The 23,598-nt window shown below is 59.5% G+C and overlaps 1 protein-coding gene across 6 annotated transcripts in view; it reads right to left on the bottom strand.

The window, feature by feature from the left end:
• Window positions 1–2,058: 2,058 nt before the first annotated feature.
• The window catches only part of DENND2A (DENN domain containing 2A), an 88,367-nt gene continuing 66,827 nt past the window's right edge, over window positions 2,059–23,598 (bottom strand). For 3 of the 6 annotated variants that reach the window (XM_045855636.1, XM_045855639.1, XM_045855640.1), the window contains 7 exons: window positions 22,515–22,663; window positions 11,198–11,375; window positions 9,877–9,918; window positions 6,970–7,087; window positions 6,348–6,593; window positions 4,678–4,767; window positions 2,059–3,764 (listed from right to left, as the gene is read on the bottom strand). In XM_045855636.1, coding sequence (XP_045711592.1) covers window positions 3,733–3,764; window positions 4,678–4,767; window positions 6,348–6,593; window positions 6,970–7,087; window positions 9,877–9,918; window positions 11,198–11,375; window positions 22,515–22,663 — 855 coding nt within the window. In that variant the 3' untranslated portion in view covers window positions 2,059–3,732. Of the gene's footprint in view, window positions 3,765–4,677; window positions 4,768–6,347; window positions 6,594–6,969; window positions 7,088–8,474; window positions 8,513–9,876; window positions 9,919–11,197; window positions 11,376–22,514; window positions 22,664–23,598 lie in introns of those variants that run through there. The other 3 variants (XM_045855638.1, XM_045855642.1, XM_045855641.1) reach the window with 2 other exon arrangements.

The raw sequence follows: 23,598 nt of genomic DNA, 5'->3' as shown, positions 1-23,598 counted from the left end.
ACCTGTGCTGGCTTCCAAACAGACAAACAAGCAACTGAATTCACTCGGTTTGACCTGCTCAAATGGCCGTGGCCTTTCTGTGGCCCCCTGCAAGCTGACACCCGTGTCATTCACGTTTTCATTCTTCAACTCATTTTAGAAGCTCTTGGGTATTGCTGAACTGGGGACTTCTGTACAAAAGTCTAATATCTAAAGCTTGGCCCTAACATTCCTCTCTACCAATTCGACTGAAGGGAGAATTTGCATCCGAGAGAGGAAGGAGGTCGGTCTCAGACAGAGCCCTACAAACGTCTGGAGACATTTAGGGAACTTCCCACCCGTCAAGGGTTGTAGCGCCGGATGAGTCGAGGCAGGTCCCAGGCACCTGCTTTTCCAACCAGTGTTTCAAGGCCAAGCTGATGGCCCCGGGGGAGCATGGGGTTCTCCCCCAGAGGTGCCACTGGAAGGCGAGGGGTAGAGCTGAGAAAGCAGGCGACTGTCCTTCCAACACTGTGGGCGGGAGCGTGAAATGGTGCAGCCACAGGGGAGAAGTTTAATGGCTCCTCAGAACTTTAAATGTAGAAATGATCACAGGGCGCAGCAAGTCCTGTCCCAGATACACACCCAAAGACGCTGAGAACAGGCGAATAAACGGGCACAGCCGACAACCCCCGTGCTCCCCCAAGAACGGGAGCACAGTGACGCACGCTTCCGCGCGCACACGCGTCCTTCACGGAAAACGTGCGCTCGACCGGGGCAGGGGGTCCTGCGTCCGCCCCGGGCAGGCAGATGACGCTGGGCCCGGCGCCAGGGCGGGGGCGCGGTGACGTGGTCAAACGCCCCAGCTGCCGTTCCCTGGTTTGCAACCCAAACCCAGAACACTCGGGATCTGGCCCGGACGGTGAGCAGGCATCAATCACAGCGGCACTTTTTCTCTGGCCTCTGTGACCCTCCCCGGCCTACTTCACCACTTTGCGAGTTGTAGACAATTCGTTCGTTGACTAAAGCCTCGCAGAGTAGACGGGAGGGACCTGGAAGGCCACGGGCAGGGCCTCTGGGTCCGATGAGGTTCGGCTCCCTGACCTGGGCACTGGTTACATGGACGTGGCCCCCTGTGCAGGCTTGTCAGCCTCCGGACTCACGACCTGAGCACTTTCTGCCTGTACATTAAAGCGAATAACGTCGTAGTGAAGTACGTTGTAGTGTGATAAACTGAAGCATGTTGTGCTTCATGCGAGCGTTAGAGTGAAAGGGAGCCAAAGTGATAGGGGACTCAAGACTTGGAAGATTTTAGCTTAAGGTAAAAAGCTGTAAGTCCAGCAAGTAATGTGTATGTTAAATTTTTGTTTCAGAAACTACAGATAAGGCCCATCCTGGCTCCTAGGAAGAACAGTCGACCTCCTGGGGCACTGATAGAGGATTACCTCCTGGGGACATCTGAACCTTTGTTTCAGGGAGAGCAGACAACCACCTCTGCCTCTTGGGAACAGCTAACTGCCCAGGACAGGAATGTTGCAGCTTCTGAATTTCAAAGCCCTCACGGCACCCTGTTTGCCCTCCCCCACCCCCTTATAAAAGATCTGGCCAGGAAAGAGAAGGGAAGATGGTTTGTTAGGATATGAACCGGCCATCTGAATAAAGCACCCATAAAGATTCAATCGCTCTCATTGCTTATTGGGTTTGGTGTGTGACAGGCAGCTCGAACACTGGTGTCTTTTCCAGTTACAAAAGGACTGAGATGCCTGTACAAAGATGCTTTCCCCAATGTTCTTTTTTGTTTGTTTATTTTTAGAAAGAGGGAAGGGAAGGAGAAAGAGAGGAAGAGAAACATCAACGGATAGCTGCCTCTTGCACGCCCCCTACTGGGGACCTGGCCTGCAACCCAGGCATGTGCCCTGAGACTGGGAATCAAACTGGTGACCCTTTGGTTGTAGGCCAGTGCTCAATCCACTGAGCCACGCCAGCCAGGGCTCAATGCTCTTTGTTAGGTTAAAAACTGGAAATATCCTGCATGCGTAAGAGTAGAGGATTGGTAAAATAACTTAGTGTATCTATAAAATATACAACCATTAGAAATAGCGATAAAATGTATATTTATTCACTTGGAGGTGTTAAGTAAACAATATAACATAAAATAAGTTAGAAAAGAAAGTATATTCCAAAATATTAAAAGTGACCATCTCTGGGCAGAATATCCATATTAATAAAATTAACTAATCTGAGGAGCTGGTCAGGTACAGACTTCTGAGCCCCCACACTCAGAGGCCCCGCCCCGTCTTCCCCCACACGCCTGACCGCACCCCCACCCGGGCTGTCACGCAGAGCTTGGTTCCTACCAGCTGGGGGCCCTCGGGCTCCTTGGTGGGGCTGATGTGGACGATGCACCCTCCCCCCTGAGAAGTGCGTGGGCACGCCAAGTCTGGATGCAGCCGGGAGAGAGAGGGTCCGTGCCCCCAGGTAAGAACCCCTGATGTGGAATGAGAAGTCGACCTCGTTTTTCTTCTTGTTCACTTTTGTTCCTAGAAGACCCCTTGCTCCCAGCTCCCTGAGGGCTGAGGGCCTCTGCCCGGCAGCAGGGGCTGGGCCGCTTCCAATCAGGGCACGTCCCTTTTGTGCGTCTTTGTCGTGGCTGCTGGGGCCGTGGAGGGGGGCACGCAGCGGTGGGCGGGCTGCGGCGGGGGCCCTGAGGCCTGGGCTGCCCACAGCCTCCTCCTGCCGCCCCACTGGGTCCCTGGCGGGAGGGCGCACGGCCTGGGTGGCTGCCCCAGTGTAATGAAGCCCCAGTGTAATGAAGCTGTCCCCAGATTCTGATGCTCCCTCGTTTACATCGGTAACAAAAGCCCCTCGTTTATCCACATACCATTTCATTGCTGCTGATCGGCCCCAAAACAAGATGGGAACACTTCACACAGGGAGAATGGGGACAGGGTCAAAGGTGGCTCTATGATACTTTATGGTCATAAACTTTGGGACCCTAGGAACATTTTATTAACAGGCCTTATGACTTCCTCTTTTTGTGTGTACCTCAGAAGTCACGGGTGGCTCTGACAGTGCACAGGTTACAGCTTCTAAGAGAAAAGAAGCCACTCAGAAGTCAGGTCCGCGGGGAGGAGTTGGTGGCGCAACAATGGCCTCCGCCAGCAGGTGGCAGCACTGGCCACTGTGATAGCACAGCTCGTCCTGGAGGCCACAATCCTTGGAGCCCTGACCTGACTCCTCCACAGAAGGGCCGTCCTTTCCCCGCAGGGCTCTCTGCCCTGCGACCGGAGGGTCCAGGGTCTGCAAGGGTCCCCAGAGCCCTCGCCCTGACACCTCATCCGTCCCCAGTTTGGCCCAGAGGTAGGCTGCCGGGCAGGATGAGTCAGGGAAAGATCACACAGGGCAGGACAGAGTTTTCTTAGCCCTGGCATCAAAAACCAAAACCCAAAAAAAAACCCCAAAAAAAAAACCCCAAACATATTTCTTTCACTTAATATCTAATATTAAAAAAGATAAAAACCCAAAACCCCACCACCGAAACGATCCATCGGAATGTGGAGGCAGGCCTGGTCTCAGTCCCCTTCCCGGGCTGTGCGGAAGGGGCCGCGCCCCCGGGCACCCCGGGGCCCGCTCGGCGTGGCTGGAGTCCACCCCGGCCCTCGCCCAGCACACCCGGGGCAGCGAGGACCCAGGGTTTCCGAAAGGCCACCAGGACTGTTTTTAAAGCATGTGGTTGCTCGCGGAGGAAGTTTTCCTTCGTGCCTGGGCTGAGGGTTATTTCTTGTGGAGAAACTTCATTTTATTGCCTGAAAAAAGAAAATGAGAACGTGTCAGCAGGCAGATGAAGGCAGCTGAGGAATCAAACCCTGCCCCTCTCACCCCCACGGCGGTGTGGACAACAGTGGCCTCCCACACCAGCCTGGGGGAGCCGCACCCTGGGCCCTGCCTGGCGCTGCCCCCCGAACACCTGGTGCTCCCCCCGCACGCCTAGTGCTCCCCACAAGGAAAAGGGCTCGTCCCCAGACTTGGGGAGCTCTGAGAGGAAGGCTGTCAGGGCTTCGGACACTGCTGCTGAAATGGTGACACAGGCATCTCTGAACACGACGTGTTGGAAGAGCCGAGCGAAGAGCAAGCTCCTCGCAGCGTGGCAGACAGGCAGCCCTTCCCAGGCGGCCACCTGTCCATCCCGCGTGAGGGACAAGCAGGCCCTCAAAGGCCCTCGAGCAGTCCTCACCGCCTCAGCTCCTCCTCATCCTCCTCACTGGGCCTGCGCCCTTGGTCCACTTGTTTAATTTCTTCTCCACCCTCCCTTCTCCAGCAAGGCCCTCGTTACCAATGAAACTGCGATCATTCCTTGTCATTCCTATGTCTCCACTCTGCAGGGATGCTGGGAGGCTGGGCCAGACACCCCCTGTCCACGTCCACTCCCCGCGCTGCCTGAGCTCAGTGCCCCGGAAGACTCAGGAGTTGGGGAGCTGGCAGAGAAAGAAGGTAGCCAGACGGCCCGGGGCCCAGGGCAGCCGGGAGGGGCCTCGGTTGCCTCTGCTGACACTTTGGGGTCAGGTTAGAACAGGAGGTTAAAACGCCGAGCTGACCTGTGCTGCGCAGGCCAGAGCTCCCCCTGAGTTATCTAGGATGCGGCTGCAGGGGAGGGGACCGGCCACGAGCCCACGGACCAGCAGCCGGTCGGCGATGGGCACCGAGACACCCCGGGCTTACCTAGTCCCTTCAGGAACTTGTTGACACCACTGTGCTCTCCGCTGGGGAGCGTTTCCAGGTACTCCTGGGCTCGGACCTCGAACAGACCTGCTGGCGAGAGGAAGCCCAGCCGTTGGAGCCCCTTCGCCCGGCCCTTCTCAGCATGCCCACTTCCCCTCTGCTCCGGGAAGGGACCCTGCTTCTGAGACGGGCTGCCCTGCAAGCACGCTCTGAGCCACGGGGTCTGTAAGAGGTTTCATGACCCTTATAATCGCCCAGCTTTGTAGCATACACTGTCTTTGGAAAACTGTAAAGCCAGGTCCTACACGAAATCCTATTTTTATTCAACAGACACCTTCCAAGTCTCCGCAGTGTGCCAGGCATGCGGTTTCCGAGACGAACCGGGCGTCCCGGGCTCTCGGGAACTCCCGGATTTCCCCTTCCCTCCTGTTCTCCAGCAAGACTGACCCTGGCCCCACGGGGCCGCTCCTGGGCACCCGTTTGCCACTGGTGGGCGTCGGGAGGGCTGGGCAGCCGCCTCTGCGGCACCTCCGCTCTCGGCCCGAGGTCGGTCTGCACCTCAGCAGCGCTCTGCCTTCCTTCCTCTCCAGTCTCAGAGGACAGTGGGAGCCGCCCACGCCACGTCTAAGCTTTTCTGTCGGGACCTCTGGACCTCTCAGCCGGGATCTGTGCAGAGACACGGACCTGTGCCTGGCAGGCCCCCTATTAAAGGCCCTTTCGTTGGATGTTGTGTGACTCACATTCTCCGCTCGGTTTTCTCTCGTCTCTGCAGATGCCACTCGTCGGCATTGCCCGAAGTGAGCCTGGCCTCTGTCTTTACTTTGCAAAGAGCTCTGGGAATGGTCTGCGCCCTCCACTCAGCCCCTGCGACCCCAGCGTCAGAGGACACCGCGGCCTGGGGCCAGCTGTGCCCTTAGCCCCTCCCTGGCCTCCGCGTGGCCACTCCTCCGTGGTGAGCACCCAGCCCCTGCTCCATCTGACTCTCCTCTGTGACAGCCTTCGCTGACATTTCTCGTTTTCAGTTTCCATTTTCTCCCACCTTCCCTGCTCCATCCCTGGGAGTGTGATGGAGCCCAGCCCACAGGGACGAGGAGAAGGCAGGGGGAGAAGAACTCCAGGAAGAGAGGGGGAGGGAGAAAATGGATGACCCACAAGCTCCCGGGCTGGGGGAAGGCCCTGCTACCTCCCCCGCCTGGCTGGCCATCAGCAGGCGCCCCTGCAGAGCGCAGGGCGGGGGCCCACCCTCCCCTCTGTCCCACCCAGCCACCTCCAGCCTGCTCCATGGTGGAGGGGGCAGCAAGGGAGGACAGAAGGGATGGGAAGAAGCCTGAGGAAAGGGAGGGAGGGGCCACGGAGAGAGGGAGGGACTGGTGTCCACCACCGTCTGTCTCACTGAGTCGGAAAGGATGGAAGGGAGGAGCACTGGCCACCGGAACCTGGGAAGAGCTTCTGGGAGAGGCAGGGCAAGGGAGGAGAGGGCCCCAGGAGACAGGTGCAGGGCGGTTTCCGTCAGCTCGGGGGGCACAAGTGAACGTGCTCTGGAGGTGGCTGCAAAGCCGCTCTTGTCTGTCTGTGCCGGGGCCCCGGGGCCAGTCTCCCGGCTCATCAGCCACGGGATGGGGCTGGGCACCCCCAGCTGCCCCGGCCCGGCAGGGAAGGCGCCCCCTGACCTTTGGCATCCTGCCGACGCAGCTCACGCTCCTGGATGAAGCCACGGAACATCTGGGTCTCCATGAACACCTCCAGGAAGCGGCGGAGGCTCTTGGAGGAGACGGCCTTGCGGAAGGCCTCCCGCTGCAGGGCCCTCTCCTCGCGCTCGCCCGCTGCCAGGAACAGGGAGTAGTGGCCCACCATCTCCACAAAGAAGCGGACGAAGGCTTCAGACACCACCTCGTTCAGGGGGCTGGACTCGGGGCCTGGGCAGAGGGGGGTGGGCCAGGAGGTGAGGCTCAGAGCCGCCGAGGCCAGCGGGTCAGTGACACAGTACCTGCCAGCTCTGCCGATGGCAAACTGTAAGGACCCGTGAGGAGGTTGCCCAGAGTCATGAGATCATGTCTTTCCCCCTTAAACAGAGAGCTGAGGGCCGAGACGGGGGAGGTGGGAGAACCTTCCCCACAGCCCATTGCTAGAGACCCAGACGAGTGGGTGAGCGCCCAGCTCCCTCCTTGCAGGTCTCTCCCGCCCATCTCCCCACCGACCCGCTGCCCGCCCAGCGGGGCGGTGGCCTTGTCCGCCCGCTCCCTGACTAGCGACAGAAGGGGCGACTGGTCCAGGAGGCGGAGGAGCATTTACCATGCTTGCAGTCAAGGGGCCCGTCATCCGGGTCACTGGCCAGCTCACTCCTCTGGTCCAGAACGTGTTCCAGGGCGACCTGGAGCTTCCGGGGCAGAATGGAATCCTCGTCCTCCATCTGGAAAGCAGAGGAAACAGGGAGGCCACGGCCCCTGTACTTCTGGAGACGGGGGCCATGTCCCGGCCGGCAGGACACACTGGGTGCCCCGCGGGGCAGGCCTGAGCGCGGTCTCGGTGCAGTGGGAACAGCACGACAGAGTCTCGGGGCTGAGGTCTGAATCTCGAGTCCACGTTTTACAAACTGCGGGCGCCTCCGTTTTCCCTCTGCGAAACAAGCCAGCTCCCGATCGTTGTCCACCCCGTCGTGAGGATTAGATGCAACATGCGAGACACTGGAGAAGGGACGTGAAGCCACAGAGAAATGAGAAGCTCTCCTGTGTGCACGGGCAGGAAGAACTAACGTCAGTGAAACGTCCCTGCTGCCCGCAGCGAGGCACAGAGTCAGTGCAGCCCTACCAAAAGTCCAGCGGCATGGGTCACGGAAATAGGAAAAACCACCCTGAATTCACATGGAACCGTGAGGCCCACAACAGACAGAGTGTTCCCGAGAAAGGAGAACAAAGTTGGAGGCATCACAATTCCCGAGTTCAAACTTCCTTACAAAAGAAAGGCATCAAGATGGCAGGGTCCCGGCGTGAAAACAGGCACGTGGACCAGTGAAACGGAACCAGCAGCCCAGAAAGGCACCCACGCACGTCGGGCCAGCTCGCAGCTCACCGGGGAGCCGGGAGACCGCGAGGCAACACTGCCATCTCTTCACGGTGGTTCGGGGGCGCTGGACGCCCACAGGTAAGGGAATGAAACCGGACCCCCGTCTTGCACCACTCGCAAAGATCAACCCCCAAATGCACGGAGACGGAAAAGCAAGACCAGAAACTGTAAAACTACTAGAGTACAACACAGGGGAAAAGCTCCTTGACATTGGTTTTGGCTACAACTTTTAAAAACTGAGCAAAGGACGGGAATAGACATTTTTCCAAAAACGAGACCCGACACCCACGTGGCCGACAGGAACGTGAAAAGGCGCTCAGCCTCGCTCATCCTCGGGGCGATGCTATTCAGCACCTCAGTGACACCACTTGACCCCGGCCGCATGCCTGCCGTCAACAAGGCAAGAGCTGACAGTGTCGGTGGGAACAGCACTGTAGCCAGCGAGGATGTAGCCAGCGAGAATCACAGTACGCAGGCGCCTCAACAAGCCAAGAACAGAGCTCCCATCGGATCCCGCAGCCCCACTTCTGGGCACCGAGCCAAAGGCAATGGGGTCACGGTCTTGAAGAGACACCCGCACCCACGTTCACTGCAGCGCTGTCCATAGTAGCCAAGACACGGAAACAGCCTGAGTGCCCGTCATGGGTGAGTGGGTGAGACGTGGTCACACACAGACACAGACACAATGACACACACACAGGAATATGGTTTAGCCATAAAAATGAAAATCCTACCTTTTGCGACAACAAGGACGAAACTGGAGGGCATTACGCTAAGAGAAAGAAATCAGATAGAGAGAGACAAATGCAGCAGGTTCTCACTGGAATCTAAAAAAGCCACATGCGTCAGGAGTAGAGAGGAGTGGTGCTTGCCCCCCGGAGGCCGGGGCTGAGGGGGACGGGGGCCCAGGCGCACACACGCCGGGTCCTCCGAGGGACACCTTCTGGGGACTGAGGCGCCGCCTCGTCCACCTGAAGGTCATCGAGAGAGTAGCTCTCGAGTGTCCCCACCACACGCACGAGGGAGGCGGTTGTGTGAGGCGGCCGTGACTTGCTAGTTAAACGTCCTGGGGTCATCCCTGCACAACAGGTGCACGCATCGAATCGTCAGGCTGTGCCCTCGGAGCTTATGCGTATGTCAGTGACATCTCCATCAGGCTGGGGAACAGTCTTTAGTGCTACCAGACAACTGCCTTGTGGAAAGTGCTGGGAACTCAGTGGCTACTCGCGGAATGCTTCCCACTGCCCCTGCCCTGTAGGGTAGCTCGTGCTGATCAGGGGTCTCTGGCCCGTGGACCACAGCGGGCTCTCTGATCTGGCCTCTGGGCAGGCGGGCCTCGGGGAAGGGCCCGCCTGGGGGGCCCGTGGGAGGTGAAAGTGAGCGGAACTAATGGCACCACGGAACCTCCCAGCAGTGTGGCAGCTCCACGGGCGGAAGCGATCCCCTGGAAGGCCCCTGGAGCCTTTCTGTGACGCTCCTCTGCAACGCCGGACAGGAGGAGTCAGACCTCGCTGGCAAACGGTAATGAGAAACTGTGTGCTGCTTTCTCTGATGATGAAAGTAGTTTATAGCCACTATGGAAAATATATGAAAGTTCGAAAACAATGTAACATCCCTCGTAATCTGTCTCCCTTTCAGTCTCCCATAACTAGCATTAATGTTTTGGTGAGTCTTCCTCTCCAACTTTTTCAGAGGTGTGTGTACACACACACACACACACACACACCCCTTTAGATTTTATATATATATAAAATCTCTTTCTTTCCTTTTTTAAAAAGCAAGGTCACCGAAGAATGTACCTAGTTTTGCATGCTGATTTTTTCCCAGTTAATACGGTGTCATAATCATTGTTCTCAAATGTTCTTTAAAAGCAGGTTGGGAAAGACAAGAGTGTCTAGTTAGAATCTGAAGATTCCAATAGTTAGGAAACCGCTGGGGACAGAACATGCGGGGACAGATCCTGTGCCAAACCGTCGTCCTGGGCCCCTGCCTTCCGCCCCACCCCCGGGTCAGCCCTGGCCGGGGGTCGTCCAGCCCAGGCCCCCAAGGAGCCTTTCCGGAGCCGGAAGGCTGAGCCCCCAGCACCAAAGAGGCGAGAACAGGGAGCGGTGGGCTGAAGCCGGCCTTCTCACTCACCTGTCTGAGGAAGCGATTGTTGACGAGGTCGACCACAAGCACCTGCGAGACAAGGAACAGGGACTGTTGCCATCACCAGCCTCTGGGATGCGGCGACGGGCTCTTCGCCTTCTGGGTACCCAGAGAGGCAGCAAGGGTGGGGGTGGAGTGGGCCATCTGTGGTTTCCTGATGGTGCCACTGGGGCCACAAGTGATGGAGGCGAGGGGTGGGGGCAAGGGCTTTCCCGGGTCCCTTGCTTTCAGCACTGAAACCGCAGGCTGGAACGTGTGTGCACAGCCGGCTGACACCCTGCCCTGCCCCCGACGGGCTAAGGAAGAGCCTCTGGGCCGGCTCTGCCAGTGCGCGGGTTCACTGGGGTGGGTGGGACAGGCCGGAGGCCCCCACTTGCTCCTCCTCCGCTTGACTCTGCCTCTCTGCACCCAGGGCTCTCTCTCCTTCCTCCCAGATACCCACTTGGCCTTGCCGCTTCTCTTCATGGGAGAGGAGGGAGAAACCCCTCGGAGTGGGTCTAACCCGCGAGTCAAACAAGCTGCAGGTGCCACGCTCTCCTAAGCCAGGGCTTTTGGACGCAGCACCTTCCCCTCCCAGGGCGGGAGCCCGGGGGCCAAGCGCTTCTGCCAGCCCTCCCAGAGGGAGATGCTCCCTCAGGCCCTAGCCCAGGCCGCTGGCTGTGAGGGCGGAGGAGCAGGGGGCCTGGGCGGCAGCAGGTTCCCACAAAGAGCTGGAACGTGGCTCTAACACATCCTGGGACCCCTTTCTCCTTCCTTCTCAAACGCCCTCTGGGACTGCAGGAGCCTCGTCAGGGACCACAGGGTCTCCGAGCTTCTCACAGCTCACAAACCCACAAAGACCGGAGCCCGCTGGTTAACATGAATGAGATGTGAGGACCACCCGGGCAATTAGAGGAGCCACATCCAGGGACCCAGGCTGAATTCCAGGGCCAGGTGCCCGCGCCCCCCCGCCGGGGGTGCAGGAGTGGGTGGCATCATTAGTCCCGGTGGCTTCCTTCCTGACAGCTGGAAGTTCTCGGCACCCAGGACAGAGGCTCCTTAGAGGAAGGGGCTAAACAAGCACAGAGACGCACAGTAGGACTCCCCCACTTGGATGCAAACCCGGACACCCAGAACCTGGTCATTAAACACATTTTGGTGGTTGCCTTCTCACTGATATGAAAAAGGACCTAGCTGCAAACTGGGGGGGGGGGGGGGTGTTATCTCACAGACAAAGCCGTGAGATCCCTGCTCCCATCTGTCGCACAGCCAGAGCCGGGACCTCCCCTCTGCCCCCGGCGGGAAGGGGGCGGGGCCTCCAGGAGCTCACCTCCTCCAGGGGCAGCTCCCTGAGCAGCGGCAGCGAGCTGGTGAGCAGCCCGATGAGGAAGGGCGTCGGTGAGCACACGATGTCGACCATGGCGGGCGGTAGCACGGGGATGTAGGTGTGCTGCCAGGTGAAGGGGTAGGTGATGGCCACCATCGCGTGGCAGCACTTGGACAGCGTGCTGCAGGGGGAGAGAAGGGGGCGCTGCGTCAGGGAGGGCCCGGAGGGGGGCGCTCGCTCGCCACCCGCCACCCCAAAGGCAATGCTGGTGAGAAAGCGCATCACACGTGAACTGGGCGTGTCCTGTAACCGAGCCCTGACACGGGTTACTCCAGGCACACGCAGCCTCCGTGAGGCTCTGGGACATGGCCAGAGGGACAAACTTCATGCCCGGGCTAACTTTTCCAAGTGAGCCTGCGTGTGTGCGAGTCCCATCCTCGTACGGCGTGTAGGAAATCCTTCTTCCCACACCCCCTTCTAAGCCACACCCAGAGGGACCAGGGCCTGTCTTCTCATGGACGCTCACTCACCTACTGAAGATGAGCTATATTCTTTGTTTTTAAAGGTTTTATTTACTTATCTTCAGAGAGAGGGGAAGGGAGGGAGACAAAGAAGGAGAGAAACACTGACCGGTTGCCTCTCACACGCCCCCAACTAGGGATCTGGCCCACAACCCAGACAAGCGCCCTGCCCAGGGATCGAACCAGCAACCTTCTGCTTCGGGGCCAAAGATGCGCTGTATTCTAACACGAGCCTTTTTCTTTGCCCTCATCCCCACATTCCCGCAGCCAAGCTGTCCACCTCGCTGCGGCCAGGGAAAACCGGGAATCCCCGGGTTTTCACAGGGCGGCGCGCGCTGCCAACAACTCCGTTTTGTCAAAGTGAAACTCACGTCCCGTTACCCCCGGCCCAGAATTCAAAACCTAGAGAATTACCAACATAGAGGAAATACTGGGAGATTCTTTTTAAAATGCTTATGTTACATGCATATTTTCTGAGACTGTTTCTTTTTCTCTCTCAATTACAGGAGACCTCCTGAAGAATAATGACCGTCTTGTGGCGTTGTGTTGGCAAGCACCAAGCCTTCCTAATCACTCCCCACACCCCTTCGCACCTGCCTCCCGGTTCCGCTCTGTTTACTCAGTGCAGGGGGGATTATTCGGGATTATCGCCGGGAACGTCCCTCCCGCTGCCGCCAGAGCGGAGGACTGGCTTCCTCCGCCGCCTGCAGCCTCGCAGCCCCGCCCTACAGCCGGCGAGCCCGCGAACCGCAGCCCCGCCCTCCTCTCACTCTGATAGGCTGTTCTAGAAGCGGGAGGAGGGCGTGCAATGGGAAGAACAAAGTTCAAGTGCGTCTCCCGAGGATGTGCCGTGTCCTGTACCCCGCGGCCAGCAGGGCACTTGCCGGGACACCTTCCAGCCCCTGCCCTGGCTCTCACCCCGGCTCTGCTCAGGGAAAGCTGCGAGGAAGCTGCGCTCGGACACGCTCCCGCCTGCCCCTGTCCTGGGTTCCTCCCGAGGTCAGGCGGCTGTGCTCGCGTTGTTAGGAAACCTTCCGAGCCCACTGACACTTAGGGCTGGCGTGCCCGGGAGAAAAGAGGTGACTACAGCACACTGGCTAGCAAGTGAAGGCGGCAGCCGGCAAACGACAAGCGTGGTGCGACCCCACTTTCACGGCGGGACCTGGGCTGGAGGCGGGGAGCAGGAGTGAGGTTGCCCGGGGCCGGCGGGGAAGGGAGAAGGAGGTTAATGGGTCCAGAGTTTCAGTCTGAGATGAAGAAAAGGCGCTAGAAATGGACATTGGCAATGGCTGCAAACACTGCAAATGTACTGAATGCCACTGAATTGTATGCTTAGAAATGATTAATACGGTAAATCTCATGTCATGTATAAAAAGTAGTCACTAACCTGCCAAGGGAGATCCTCTGAGTGCAGCGCCCCCTGCCTGAAATACCCTGAAACAGACATTAGCCCTCTCTGCCATCCCACCCACATGTGGGGGCCCCTAAACCTAAGAAGAGTAACACAGAATCTGTCTATGGACCAGCGCGAGTCTCCTAACTTTCCTGTCCCCTCTCTGTGCGAACAGTCCTCCTCATGATGTCACCACCCGGAGTCAGGAAACGCTGCGTGGGAGCACAGCACCCAGATGCTTCCCTGGCATCCAGTCCCCGTCTTTTCTTTCACACGGTCACCCCCAAAATGAGAAAGACACTGCCCCAATATTTCGTTCTGACCACTGTAACGCCTTCTTTATTAGCCAAGCAGAGAGTGAGACAGAGAAATTGAGTAAGGACTTACATCAGGGAGACCAATGACATTAATGACTCAGTCACCAGCGTGGGGTGAAGTGACTTCCGTCTTCCAGAGATCTCTCTGAACTGAAACATTTTTCCCCCTGGAAAGCACCACTTTCTCCCAGATTAGTGATACTTAAGGTGGATTGCTTGGCATCTGTGTTTAATTCCCCTGACCTACAGATAATGGGATGTGTAGCATTTACTTCGTTTTCTGACTTGGGAACTTGTCTGAGCTTCTGTGCGGCCAGCGTCCCACACTCGTCTGCTCCTGCCGCCGGGGGGCCCTGCCTTAGAAAGCGAGGAGGTTAAAATACAAAGGAGAAGGGCAGTGTCTGGAGCAGCCTTTTCCTGACTACAGTTTGCAGCCCATTTTAGAGAGCCCTAAAGTAATTTTAGTGGGTTATATAAGCGCTAAAGCCGAAAACAAAAAGAACAAGATAGAAGAGTCTCCTGCATGTCTCTCCGTTGTACACGACGCTGTGTGCACCTGTGTGCTGCACACGCTGGGCCTGAGTGTGAGCAGGGTCTGAGTGTGAGCAGGGCCTGTCGTCGGAGACGGGGTAACAGGGTCTGAAGCCAGTGATGGGGGGCACTGAAAGGGGGGGTGGTGGTGAAGGTTCAGTTGGAAGTTTGACATGTCACATGTTTTATGGGGAAGTCGGCTTTCATTTCCAAGGGTCTGGAGGGAGTCCCTTAAAAGACCTTGAGAAAGAATTCCCTGAGTGAAGGAGTATTTCCTATTGGACCATCTCTTTCCACAGCACGTGTGTTATATACATTCCTAAGTGTTGCTTGGAGAAGGAAGAGGGCCATGCAACTGTCCAAACGGCAGCTGTCACCTGTGGCCCACGTCACCAGCCCTTGAAACTCTCACTCTAATGGATTCGCTAAGAGAACAAAAGTGCAGAACTCGCAGTTAAGAGTCCTTTACATTTCTGACTTGTGGTTTAAGCACTTTCGATTTCAGGGAAGGTACAAAATCACAGACTGGTTGGTCTGGGAGCAACCTTAGAGATAGTGTGCATCTTTCGATTGTATAGGGGAAGAACCGGAGGCCAGAGGAGGGGCGAGTCCCCTGTGAGTTCTGGCGGGGGCGGGGGGGGGGGGAACCCTGCCAGGGCGGGAGCAGGTGAAAGATGCAGAGAGAGGAGTGGAGTCAGAGGAGGCGCAGCCAGAGCCTGTGCGTTCTTATCAGTCGCTGCCACAGAAAAATAAATCTTTCTAACTTTTTTCCCGACTCAAAGAAAAGGCCTCCTGCCCTTGTGCTTTCTTGTGGCCTCATCCCTAGAAGGAGAAAGTGTGACCAGCTGCTCCCTTCTCTCTGCTGCAACAGCCCTCGGTGTCTCCTGGTTGGAGCCCTCTGCTGCTGCCCTGCTGTGCTGGGCGGGCCCGGAGGGAGGCAGGGAGGTCCCCAGAGGGCGGCGGGAGGCCCGGGTGCAGCTGCAGTGAGTATGAACCAACTGGATGATGAAGGCAGTTGGGACCAGTTCTTAAAAAACAGTGAGCAACGCCAGGGGCATAGGGTGGGTGAATACATGTTACAAAAAAAAAAGTTCATTCGGGTAACTGGAACGCAGTGAGCTAAAGGACAACTGTATTCAGTTGTTACGAGGACAAATAATGACTCAACTGGGTAACCCGCTGGCCAGGTCGGTTGGTGCTGCCACTGTTGACTACTTGTCCTAATGAGTGGTTCTGGTCTGTTTGTTTTTTAGGTAGCCCGGCCCTGCCGGGGCTGGGTCCGAGTGTCTGCACACCCGGCTCCGGGAGCAGGGCGCCAGGACCGGGACCGGGACCGCGGCAGCCCACGCCGAGGGGCGGCTCGTTCCCCCTGCTCTCCAGTACCCACTAGTATTCTGTGAAACAGCAGAAGGAAAGGTCAGATTCTGCAAATAGTCAGCAAGTGGCAGCCTTCTCCCTGAAACAAGTGGTAGAGGAGAAAAGAGGGACTATTTTAACTGTAGCCAAAGTGTTTTCTCAGTCCTTCCGGCGAATGGTAACAAAACGTTATTCCCTCACTTGTGAGAGCGAGGAGGCTTAGGTGGGGCGGAGGCCACGGCTAAGACCCATGGTCTCCTGGGGATGTGCTGAGAACACTCCCCCGTTATGGGGGTGCTCGGGGTGGCTCTCCAAGCACTCCTGCGGCTCAGCCGCACTGAGCATCTGCTGGGGGGAGGGGCGGCAGTGTTGCTGGGAAAAGGCCCAGGAAGGGAGCTGGACAGCGGGCTCGCTTTACGGTGGGGCGGGGGTGGAGGAAAGGGACGCAGGAAAGGAGGCTGGGATCGACTTGTACAGAAGTGGGGGAGGGAGACGAGATGCGACAGTGGGTGTCCGGCTGGGGCGCAGGGTTAAAAGCTGGGCCCAGGTGAGGAGGGTGGGTCCCACAGTGCTTTGCTGCTTGGTGGTGGTCCCTGAGGGCTGAGGCAGGGGTGCGAAGACATCGGATGCACTTGGGAGCCCTGAAGTTCTCCTGCGGAAGATGCTTCGGTTCGGTGCTGCCCGGTCCCAGTGCCACACACGTGGGGTTGCCGGGCTCCCAGCCTTCCGGCTCCCCTCGGAGCCAGTGAGAACCGAGCAGAGCGCCCCCTCTTGGATGCCGCCAGAAGAGAAGAACAGCTTCCTGAGCGAGGCAGACACCCCGGGAACCTGAAGGCGGCGCCCACCAGTACCGTTTAGCGTTCCCAGCAAAACGTCTCTCCCACCAGGAACGGAAGTGACAGGCAGGCTCCGGTCTGGCCTGGTGCCTGGTGAGACCGAGTGGCAGGTGGGTGTCACCAGGCAGTGGCTGCCGTATGGCCATTACTGTGCTTCCAAACCCTGAAGGAACGTGTCACCGAGTGTAAAAAGAACACAGGCTGGGTCTCAAGAAAACCGAGGGATTTCAGGTACAGCCCTTAACTTCTCCAGGCCTGAGGTTCCTCTTCTGCAAAATAGGGGCACTAATAGATCACTTCTGATGTCCACCCAGCTTTAAGGTCGACCAACCACGGATCGGTGAGAGAGAAAGCCGGGAGCAGGAACTAGCTGGAGCTGGAGAGAACCGAGGCTTGTCACGGAAGGCAATCCCAGGGCTCACGAGCAGAGCCGGGACCAGGGAGTGGCACGGTGGCTGCTGCAGCGGCCCCCAAGCGGCCCGGAGCCGGCGCGGGGGTGGGGTGGGGGGGGATGGCTCAGGGGGAGCGGGAATCGGCGTCCAGCCCAAGGCTGGAGTGGAGGCAGTAACGGCCGGCTACGCTGTTCTCCACACGCTGCTCCAAGTGTTATGTTCTTCGTGTTCGCAGCCAAAAGTAGGTGGTTAATACTTAGTATGTAACCAGGCTGATGCTATTGTGTTATCAAAATTGCATTTTTTGTAGGACTTTGCCGAACTGAATGCACAGGGTTGACAAAAGTAGGCCGACAGTTGCTCGTGTGGAAAAAAGCACAGAGGTTGTTACTGCAACAGCTTGAACTGCTTCGTAGCCTCGCTGCTGTAAACCTACTTTTGCCCACCCCTGTATGCAGCTCTGTCAGCCTCTGAGGACCCCCGAGGTGGTATTCTGGGCACCGGGCCACCAAGATGGCAGCTGCTCCCACTCTCAGGTCGGCCTCGGTGAAGCACCTGCCTGGGGAGGGTGTGCCACCACCCCAGCCTCTCCTGAGCCGGCGAGCACTGCGGGGTGTGGCAGACTCTGGACGGGACACGGACCCACTGCAGCTGACAGACACTGATCAGAAATGGACCGCGAGGACAAGGGTGCCCAGCTACGTACACACTCGTCTGTGTGGTTACCCACACATTAAAGCCAGCGTTCAAACCCCAGCCACTGGCCAAGACCTGACGAAGACTCGTCACTAGCTAGCAGCCTGTCCCTCAGCATCTAGCGTTAACTACAACAAGACAGAAAGGAAATTTCCTGGATACTCAAGACTCAGTCACCACTCTGTCTCTCTCTGGAGCAGGCCTCTCCCTCCCACCCCCTGTCCTCCCCCCGGGCTGTCACCTTTACCCTCCGAGTCTCTCCTGCGCTGCAAGGGCCCTCCCTCGGCCTCGGCAACTTCTCTCCCGAGCCCACGCGGCCCGGCTGGCTCACTTCTCCTACCTCCGTGTGACTTTCTAAATGAACTTCCGCTTGTTAAAAAAAAAAAAGCAATGAACCAAAAACCTCTGTCCCACCTAAAACTTTTGCACAAATGTGTTAACGCGCAGCTATGACTTTATTCTTCAGCCCTGTCTACAGATGTAACCAGAACTCTGGGAACGGAAATACATTAAAAACCAAAATGTTTGTCATCAGGGAAATGAAGAAAGGGGAAATGTCTATTTGGGTTGTCATGACAACAGAACCAGCCACCACCACCACCACCACATGCCTTCATTTCCATCTGTCGGACTTTGGCTTGACAGAGCGTCGGAGACACTCAGCGTCCACCCTAAAGCTGAGACGGAGCAGAGATGCTAGGCTAGGTCTGACGGAGTTCTGGCTCCACTCACAACCCTTCTGTAACTCCTGCAGCATCTGCCACACCCGCCGCTGTTTCCTCTTGGGGGGGGGGGGCAGACGCACCGACAGCGACGAGTGAACGAACTATGCAGCGGGGAGGGTGCCGGCGGCAGCAACTGCAGGCCTGAAGCAGGCTGACGTCCACCCTGGGGTGTCCTGGGGCCACTCCCCAAGCACCTGGCGTGCCCAGCTCTCGCACACCGCTCTGTGGTGTTGACATCAGAAGAACAAGGCGCCGTGCTTCCCCTGCTGGCTGCAGGGGCCAGAGGTCAGTGCGGGTGCCGCGGGTCGGGGGCCGGGCCAGGGCGCCAGGGACGACCAGCTCCGGCTCAGGCCGGGAGGCTTTCTTCATCCCCTTTTCCGGGTCAGGCAACTGGCGGCCAGCCGCTGCTTCCCAAGCCATCCATCACGGCCTGGCCAGAGAACCCTTGGCTTCCCACAGCTATCTTCCCACGGGCTGGAGGCAGCCGGTGCTGGCCAAGCCCGCCAGGAGGAGCACCGTTAGGTGGAGCGGGCTGGCCGAGAGAGGTGGGTTCTGGCTGGCCTGCTCTGGAACCTCAGACGCACAGTGCTCTTTGGTGGAGCCTCTTGCTCTGATCATCAGCTAAGCCGCTGTCTTACAGGTGGGCCACGATGGAGGGTCACAGAGACCCCAAAAGGAAGGCTGGCCGAGGCCCCGGAAGCATGTGGTGAAAGCTGCAGGAGCGGGTGGAGAAGGCGCCCGACTCCTGAGCACAGCCCGGGGAGAGCCCCGGGGAGGCCACGCGTGTCTGGGGACCTCGGGAGAGAGGGTCCATGACAGACACGGGCAGGAGGGCATGAAGGGTGCACGCCGTGTCCTCCGCGCCCCCCAGCTCAGGGGCGCCTGAGACCAGACGCACTGCCTGGCAGGCGGCAGTGCAGGGACACGCTGTCCAGGCGACTTTCTTTAAAACCCTCACCGGCGGACGTGCTTATTGATTTCAGAGAGGGAAGAAGGGAAGGAGAGAGGGAGAGAGACATGGATCGGTCGGTTGCCTCTCGTACCTGCCGCAGCCGGGGACCAAACCCGCAACACAATTATGTGCCCTGACCGGGAATCGAACGTGAGACCCATTCACAGGACAACGCTCCAGCCCACTGAGCCACTCCAGGCAGGTCCCAGGTGGCGCCCAGTGCACCCACTCAGCTGGGGACAGTGAACGCGGAGGGTCTTTTGTCTAACGCCCTTGCTGCTGCTCAGAATCACACGGCATTTGCGCCGAGGGGCCCCACAGGGGCTGTGCAGCCCACGTTCCCATTTCACAGCTGGGTGGGTGAGACGGCCGTCCCCTGGGACACGCTGGGAAGCACGGGAGTCTTGGGGGCGAGTCCTGGGTCAGACAGCAGGGGCAGGGCACTCAACAGGCTGTGGGCCGGGGCGTCTGGGAGGACAGGCACTAAGGAGCTTAGTCCTGGAAGGCCCAGAGCAAGGCCCACGGAGTCGGAGAGTTTCAGAGCTGGGAGACACTTTGGGGGTCGCCAAGACCCACCTGTCTCGCTGGGGCCCCAGCGGGAAAGCATAAGGGAGGGGCCCTGGGGAGAAAAGCATGGTGTCTTGGCTTTCTCAGGATACAATTCTGGCCCAACTGCCAAGCACTAAGGAGATCCTCCTGGTGCTTTTTAAAAAAGCATGGCATATTAAAAGCATTTTAATATTCGCATGGTGCTTCATGCGTGTATTTCTGCAGGCAGACAGCCCTCGACTCCACCCGGTTCCTCCTCTTCTCCACCCCAGCTCCCCCACTAACCGCTTCCTCCGGCAAAGCAACTTAACCTCCGTGCTTCTGAGCTTCCTACAGTAGAGCCTGCCTGTCGGCCGAGTTGTGAGAGCTCAGCCACCTGACTGCCGGTGGTCCCCGCACCAGCGGTGGTGGCAGTGGCGGGTCCTGGTCCTGCCCCTCAGGCCCCTCCTGCTGTGTTTTCTCCTCCTTTGGGCCCAGGGCTCAGTGCGGCTTTGCCTGTGTACCTTCCCACCTCTTCAGGTCTGCTTGGAACCGGTGTCGGGTGGGAGATGATTTACTGGGCAGGAGAGGGAACACTGAGCCATCTGTGCCAGGACAAGCACGGGCTGCCTTTGGGGACGATGAGACACTGGGGCCCTAGCCAGTTTGAGCTCCGAGGGGCCTGGGTGCACACCAGCCGGTGTTTCAGAACCGAGGGGGCTCGGGGTCCCTCCCTACTGCGGGAAGGAGGCCCCTGGGTGACGAGAGATGAGCACACACACCTGAAAGCGTGAGGGGTCGAAAGATGTAACGCAGGTATCTTACCCACACGTGTGCACACACAACAAACACCAGCATAACCCGCACTCCGGCTGCCTCCTCCTCCCCTACAAACACCCTGGCGGCCCACCTCTGGCAGCTGCCGCAAGAACGAACACCCAGGGGGCGCTACTGCCCGGCGCTCACCCTTGGCTGCAGCTGGCACTTCGCCGCCTGGTGTCTGGAAAGGGTAAATCTCTGGCGGGAGGGTCTGGGCACCATGCAGGTGGGGTGAGGAGAGAAACTCCGAAGCCCCTCCGGTCAGAGCACAGGGTGACGACTGTCCCTCCACAGAGCTGCCCCAGAACCCGGCAGGAGCCGGTCACAGCGACAGGGTCCCTCCAGCTTCTGTCGTCCCTCAGTACAGCAGCCCTGGGGGCTGGGCCGCTCCAGGGTCCAGCATGACAGCCACCCAGAGGTCTGGCCAGGGACAGGGTGGAGGTGGCCAAGTCCCCTCCCACCTGTCTTTGTCCTAAGCACTTCCAGGTGTCCTGGTGCCCCGACACCTCCCCTCCGCTGCCCGCCGGGGATGCATTTGTCCCTGACCAGGCTCCCTCCCTCCCTGCTCTCCTCCTCTCCAGAGGAAGCCTGCTGGGGCGGGGCCTTGTGGTCCCCGCCTGGACGGCTTCTCTCCAGCCAGCTCTTCTCCTCAGATGCCTTCTCAGGCTGACCCCTCCTGGAGCCTAATGTCTTTAACCCAGTAGCCCGCCCCTATCTCGGCCCCTGGTGGCCGACGGGTTTACTCCCCAGGCCTCCCCTGCTTGCCTAGGCCTTACTGAGATCGCCCCTTCCCCTCCCCAAAGTCAAGCCGGAAGACGGGGGCTGCCTGAGAACACAGACAGGACCGGGTGCTGGCGAAATCCAACCCCGGTCACTGAAGGGTCACTGCTCATCCGTGGCGTCCGGGCTCCCACCTTGAGAACTCTCTGGTCTGAGTTCCCCAGGGCCCCGGGCCTGGAGGGCTGCCCAGTGCTCAGCACCAGCTGCAGGCTCCTCAACGGGGCTGCCGCCCCCAGCTGACTGACGAGAGAGCCCGGGAGCACAGTAACCGCCATACTGGACGTGTCGAGAGCCAGCGCGGGGGGACGTGGGGGGGAGAGGGCTGTAGAGAGGCCATGTGACCAGATGGCTGGGGGCAGGGGTGGAGTCCGTCTCCTACCACACCCTCATGCGATCCACATTCACACGCTTTGTCCTTCCTATGCCTTCCCTCTTCTTCTTCTTCTTCCTCCTCCCTTTTGTTTTCCAGAGTTGAGAGGCGTATTTCCTCTCTAAACCACGGTTCCTCGATGTTTGTGTTTCTGGCAGAGGAGCTGCTCTCCAGATGGACTCCTCGGCGGGCCCCACCCACGTCTGCTCGGCTGGCCCTTCCCGGGCCGGGCCCCGCGTCTCGGCCCTTCCGCAGCTGCAGCCGCCACTCACGCTTCTGTGCCTCGGCTCCAAGGCACAGAGGCTCCGGCTCCGGGGATGCACATGCCGGGGATTCAGTCTTCTCAGAAGCTCAGAACTAGCCCAGATCCCTGCCTGCATCTCCTGGACCTTCCCTGGTTTGGGACTGGGCCTGGGCCAACCCCCGAGTGTGCGGTTAGGGCGTGGGGGGTCCTACCGGGCAGTGAGTCCGTGAGGTTCTGTGACCGACCTGAACACGGACGGCGGGGATGCTTCGGGATGCGCCTGCGCTCTCCAGCGCGGCCCGCGGCCCTTCCACGCACCCGGCCGCCACCTCTGCCGGCTGCCCCCTTCCCACCCGCTCTCCTCTCTGCTCAGCCTCCCACATCCTGGCCCTGGAGGGGGCAGTCCCTTCAGCCTGGACTGTCTCAGACTCAGGAGGAAGGTGCCTGCTCTGGGAGCTAGTGCCCTCCTCAGTCTCCAGCACGCACCGCCACTCGAGCGCCTCGGTGCACAGCCCTGGGTGGTCTGTTCACGTCCCCGTCCCCCGGCGTACCGAGAGCTCCTTGAAGGTCTTTCTCCCCTGCTCCCGGAACACAGCGGGTGCCCAGCACAGAGCAGGGGGAATGAAGATAACACACACCAGATACCAGAGCAGGCCGACACCGGGCAGGTGTGTGGGAGCCGTGCAGGCCTGCTTCCGCTCACGGCACCTGTGATCCCGAGGTCTCCGCTGCCCAGTGACTCCCCCTGTCGCCCCAAGGAGCTTCCTCTGCACCCCAAGCCGTCACCTGCCTCCCGACCTCGGACGGTCCAACACGGCCTGTCAGCCACGCGCACTAGCAGCAGTCGCCGCGGTAGGTACCTGAGCTTGTCCGCGATGAAGATGACCCTCCTCTCCAGAAGCAGGGAGGCAAACACGCAGAGCAGGTGGCGGACGCTGAGAGAAGAGAAGAGACACTCGAAGTCCACGTGCTCGAGCCGCGAGTCCAGCGGGCGGCACAGCTCGATCGCCTGCCGGGAAGGGAGCTGCGGTGAGGGCTGGGTCGCTCAGCCAGGCCTCTCCCGCACCCGGTCGTCCTCCGCAGGGGCGCCCACTGGCAGGGGCAAAGGGGAAGGGACCGGGGAGAGAGAACCAGGGAGACCGGGGAGCCCATCTGGAGGGGGAGCACGGGCCTCACGCCCAACAGTGAGACTGGGCACAGCGTGGGTGGAGGTGGGGGGGGCGGGGGCAGCCGTGGCCCTTGGCCCCGGACGGTCGGAGGCTCTCCTGGCAACGACGGGTCTGCACCACCCAGAGTTCCACGACTGGGGACGAGGCGCTGTCCCTCAGCACCGCACAGCCAGCGTCTGTCCCGGCGGGAAGGGGCCCTGCCAGAGCGGACCCCAGGCTCACGCAGGGAGCCGGCAGACTGCGGCAGCGCTCCGCAGGCTCGCCTCCTCCAGAAGACCTCTCCGGACAGACTGCCCACCCCCAGCCCCCACCAGGTGCTGTCTTCCCGCCCGGGAGCTGAGACTGTGTGTCCTCTCATTCTGCGCTTGCTGCGGTGGCCCTGAACTCACCCTCGGTCAGTCCTCACGTGCACGGTTTCCCTCTGTGAGCAGCCGCCCTTTCCCTCTCAGCACAGGTGCCGCGGCGTGGCGGGCTCACCAGTGCTAAGGCCCCGTGGCCGAGCTGCCTCTGTGGGCCGTGGCTGTCCGGCCTCGGGGAGAGGGCTCCTCCCTGTGCTGGGAGCCCGGGTTGTTCCAGAATGCCCCAGACCTATCCTCATCCGTCCCCATCTCCGCAGGCAACCTGCTTTTCCAGGGCCTTTGGAGCCGGAGACCCAAGTCTGCGAGGGATGTGCCTTCCGAGGTCCCCAGAGCCACACACGCAGAACAGGGAGGATGCAGACCAGCTCTGGCACCAAGCGTCAGCCCCGCCGGGGACAGGGGCACGCTTCGAAGCC

This window comes from Phyllostomus hastatus, unplaced genomic scaffold (genome assembly GCF_019186645.2).
Source record: "Phyllostomus hastatus isolate PE091 unplaced genomic scaffold, TTU_PhHast_1.1 phas_scaffold_114, whole genome shotgun sequence".
Lineage (NCBI taxonomy): Eukaryota > Metazoa > Chordata > Mammalia > Chiroptera > Phyllostomidae > Phyllostomus > Phyllostomus hastatus.
This window is presented reverse-complemented; position numbering and strand designations above follow the sequence as displayed.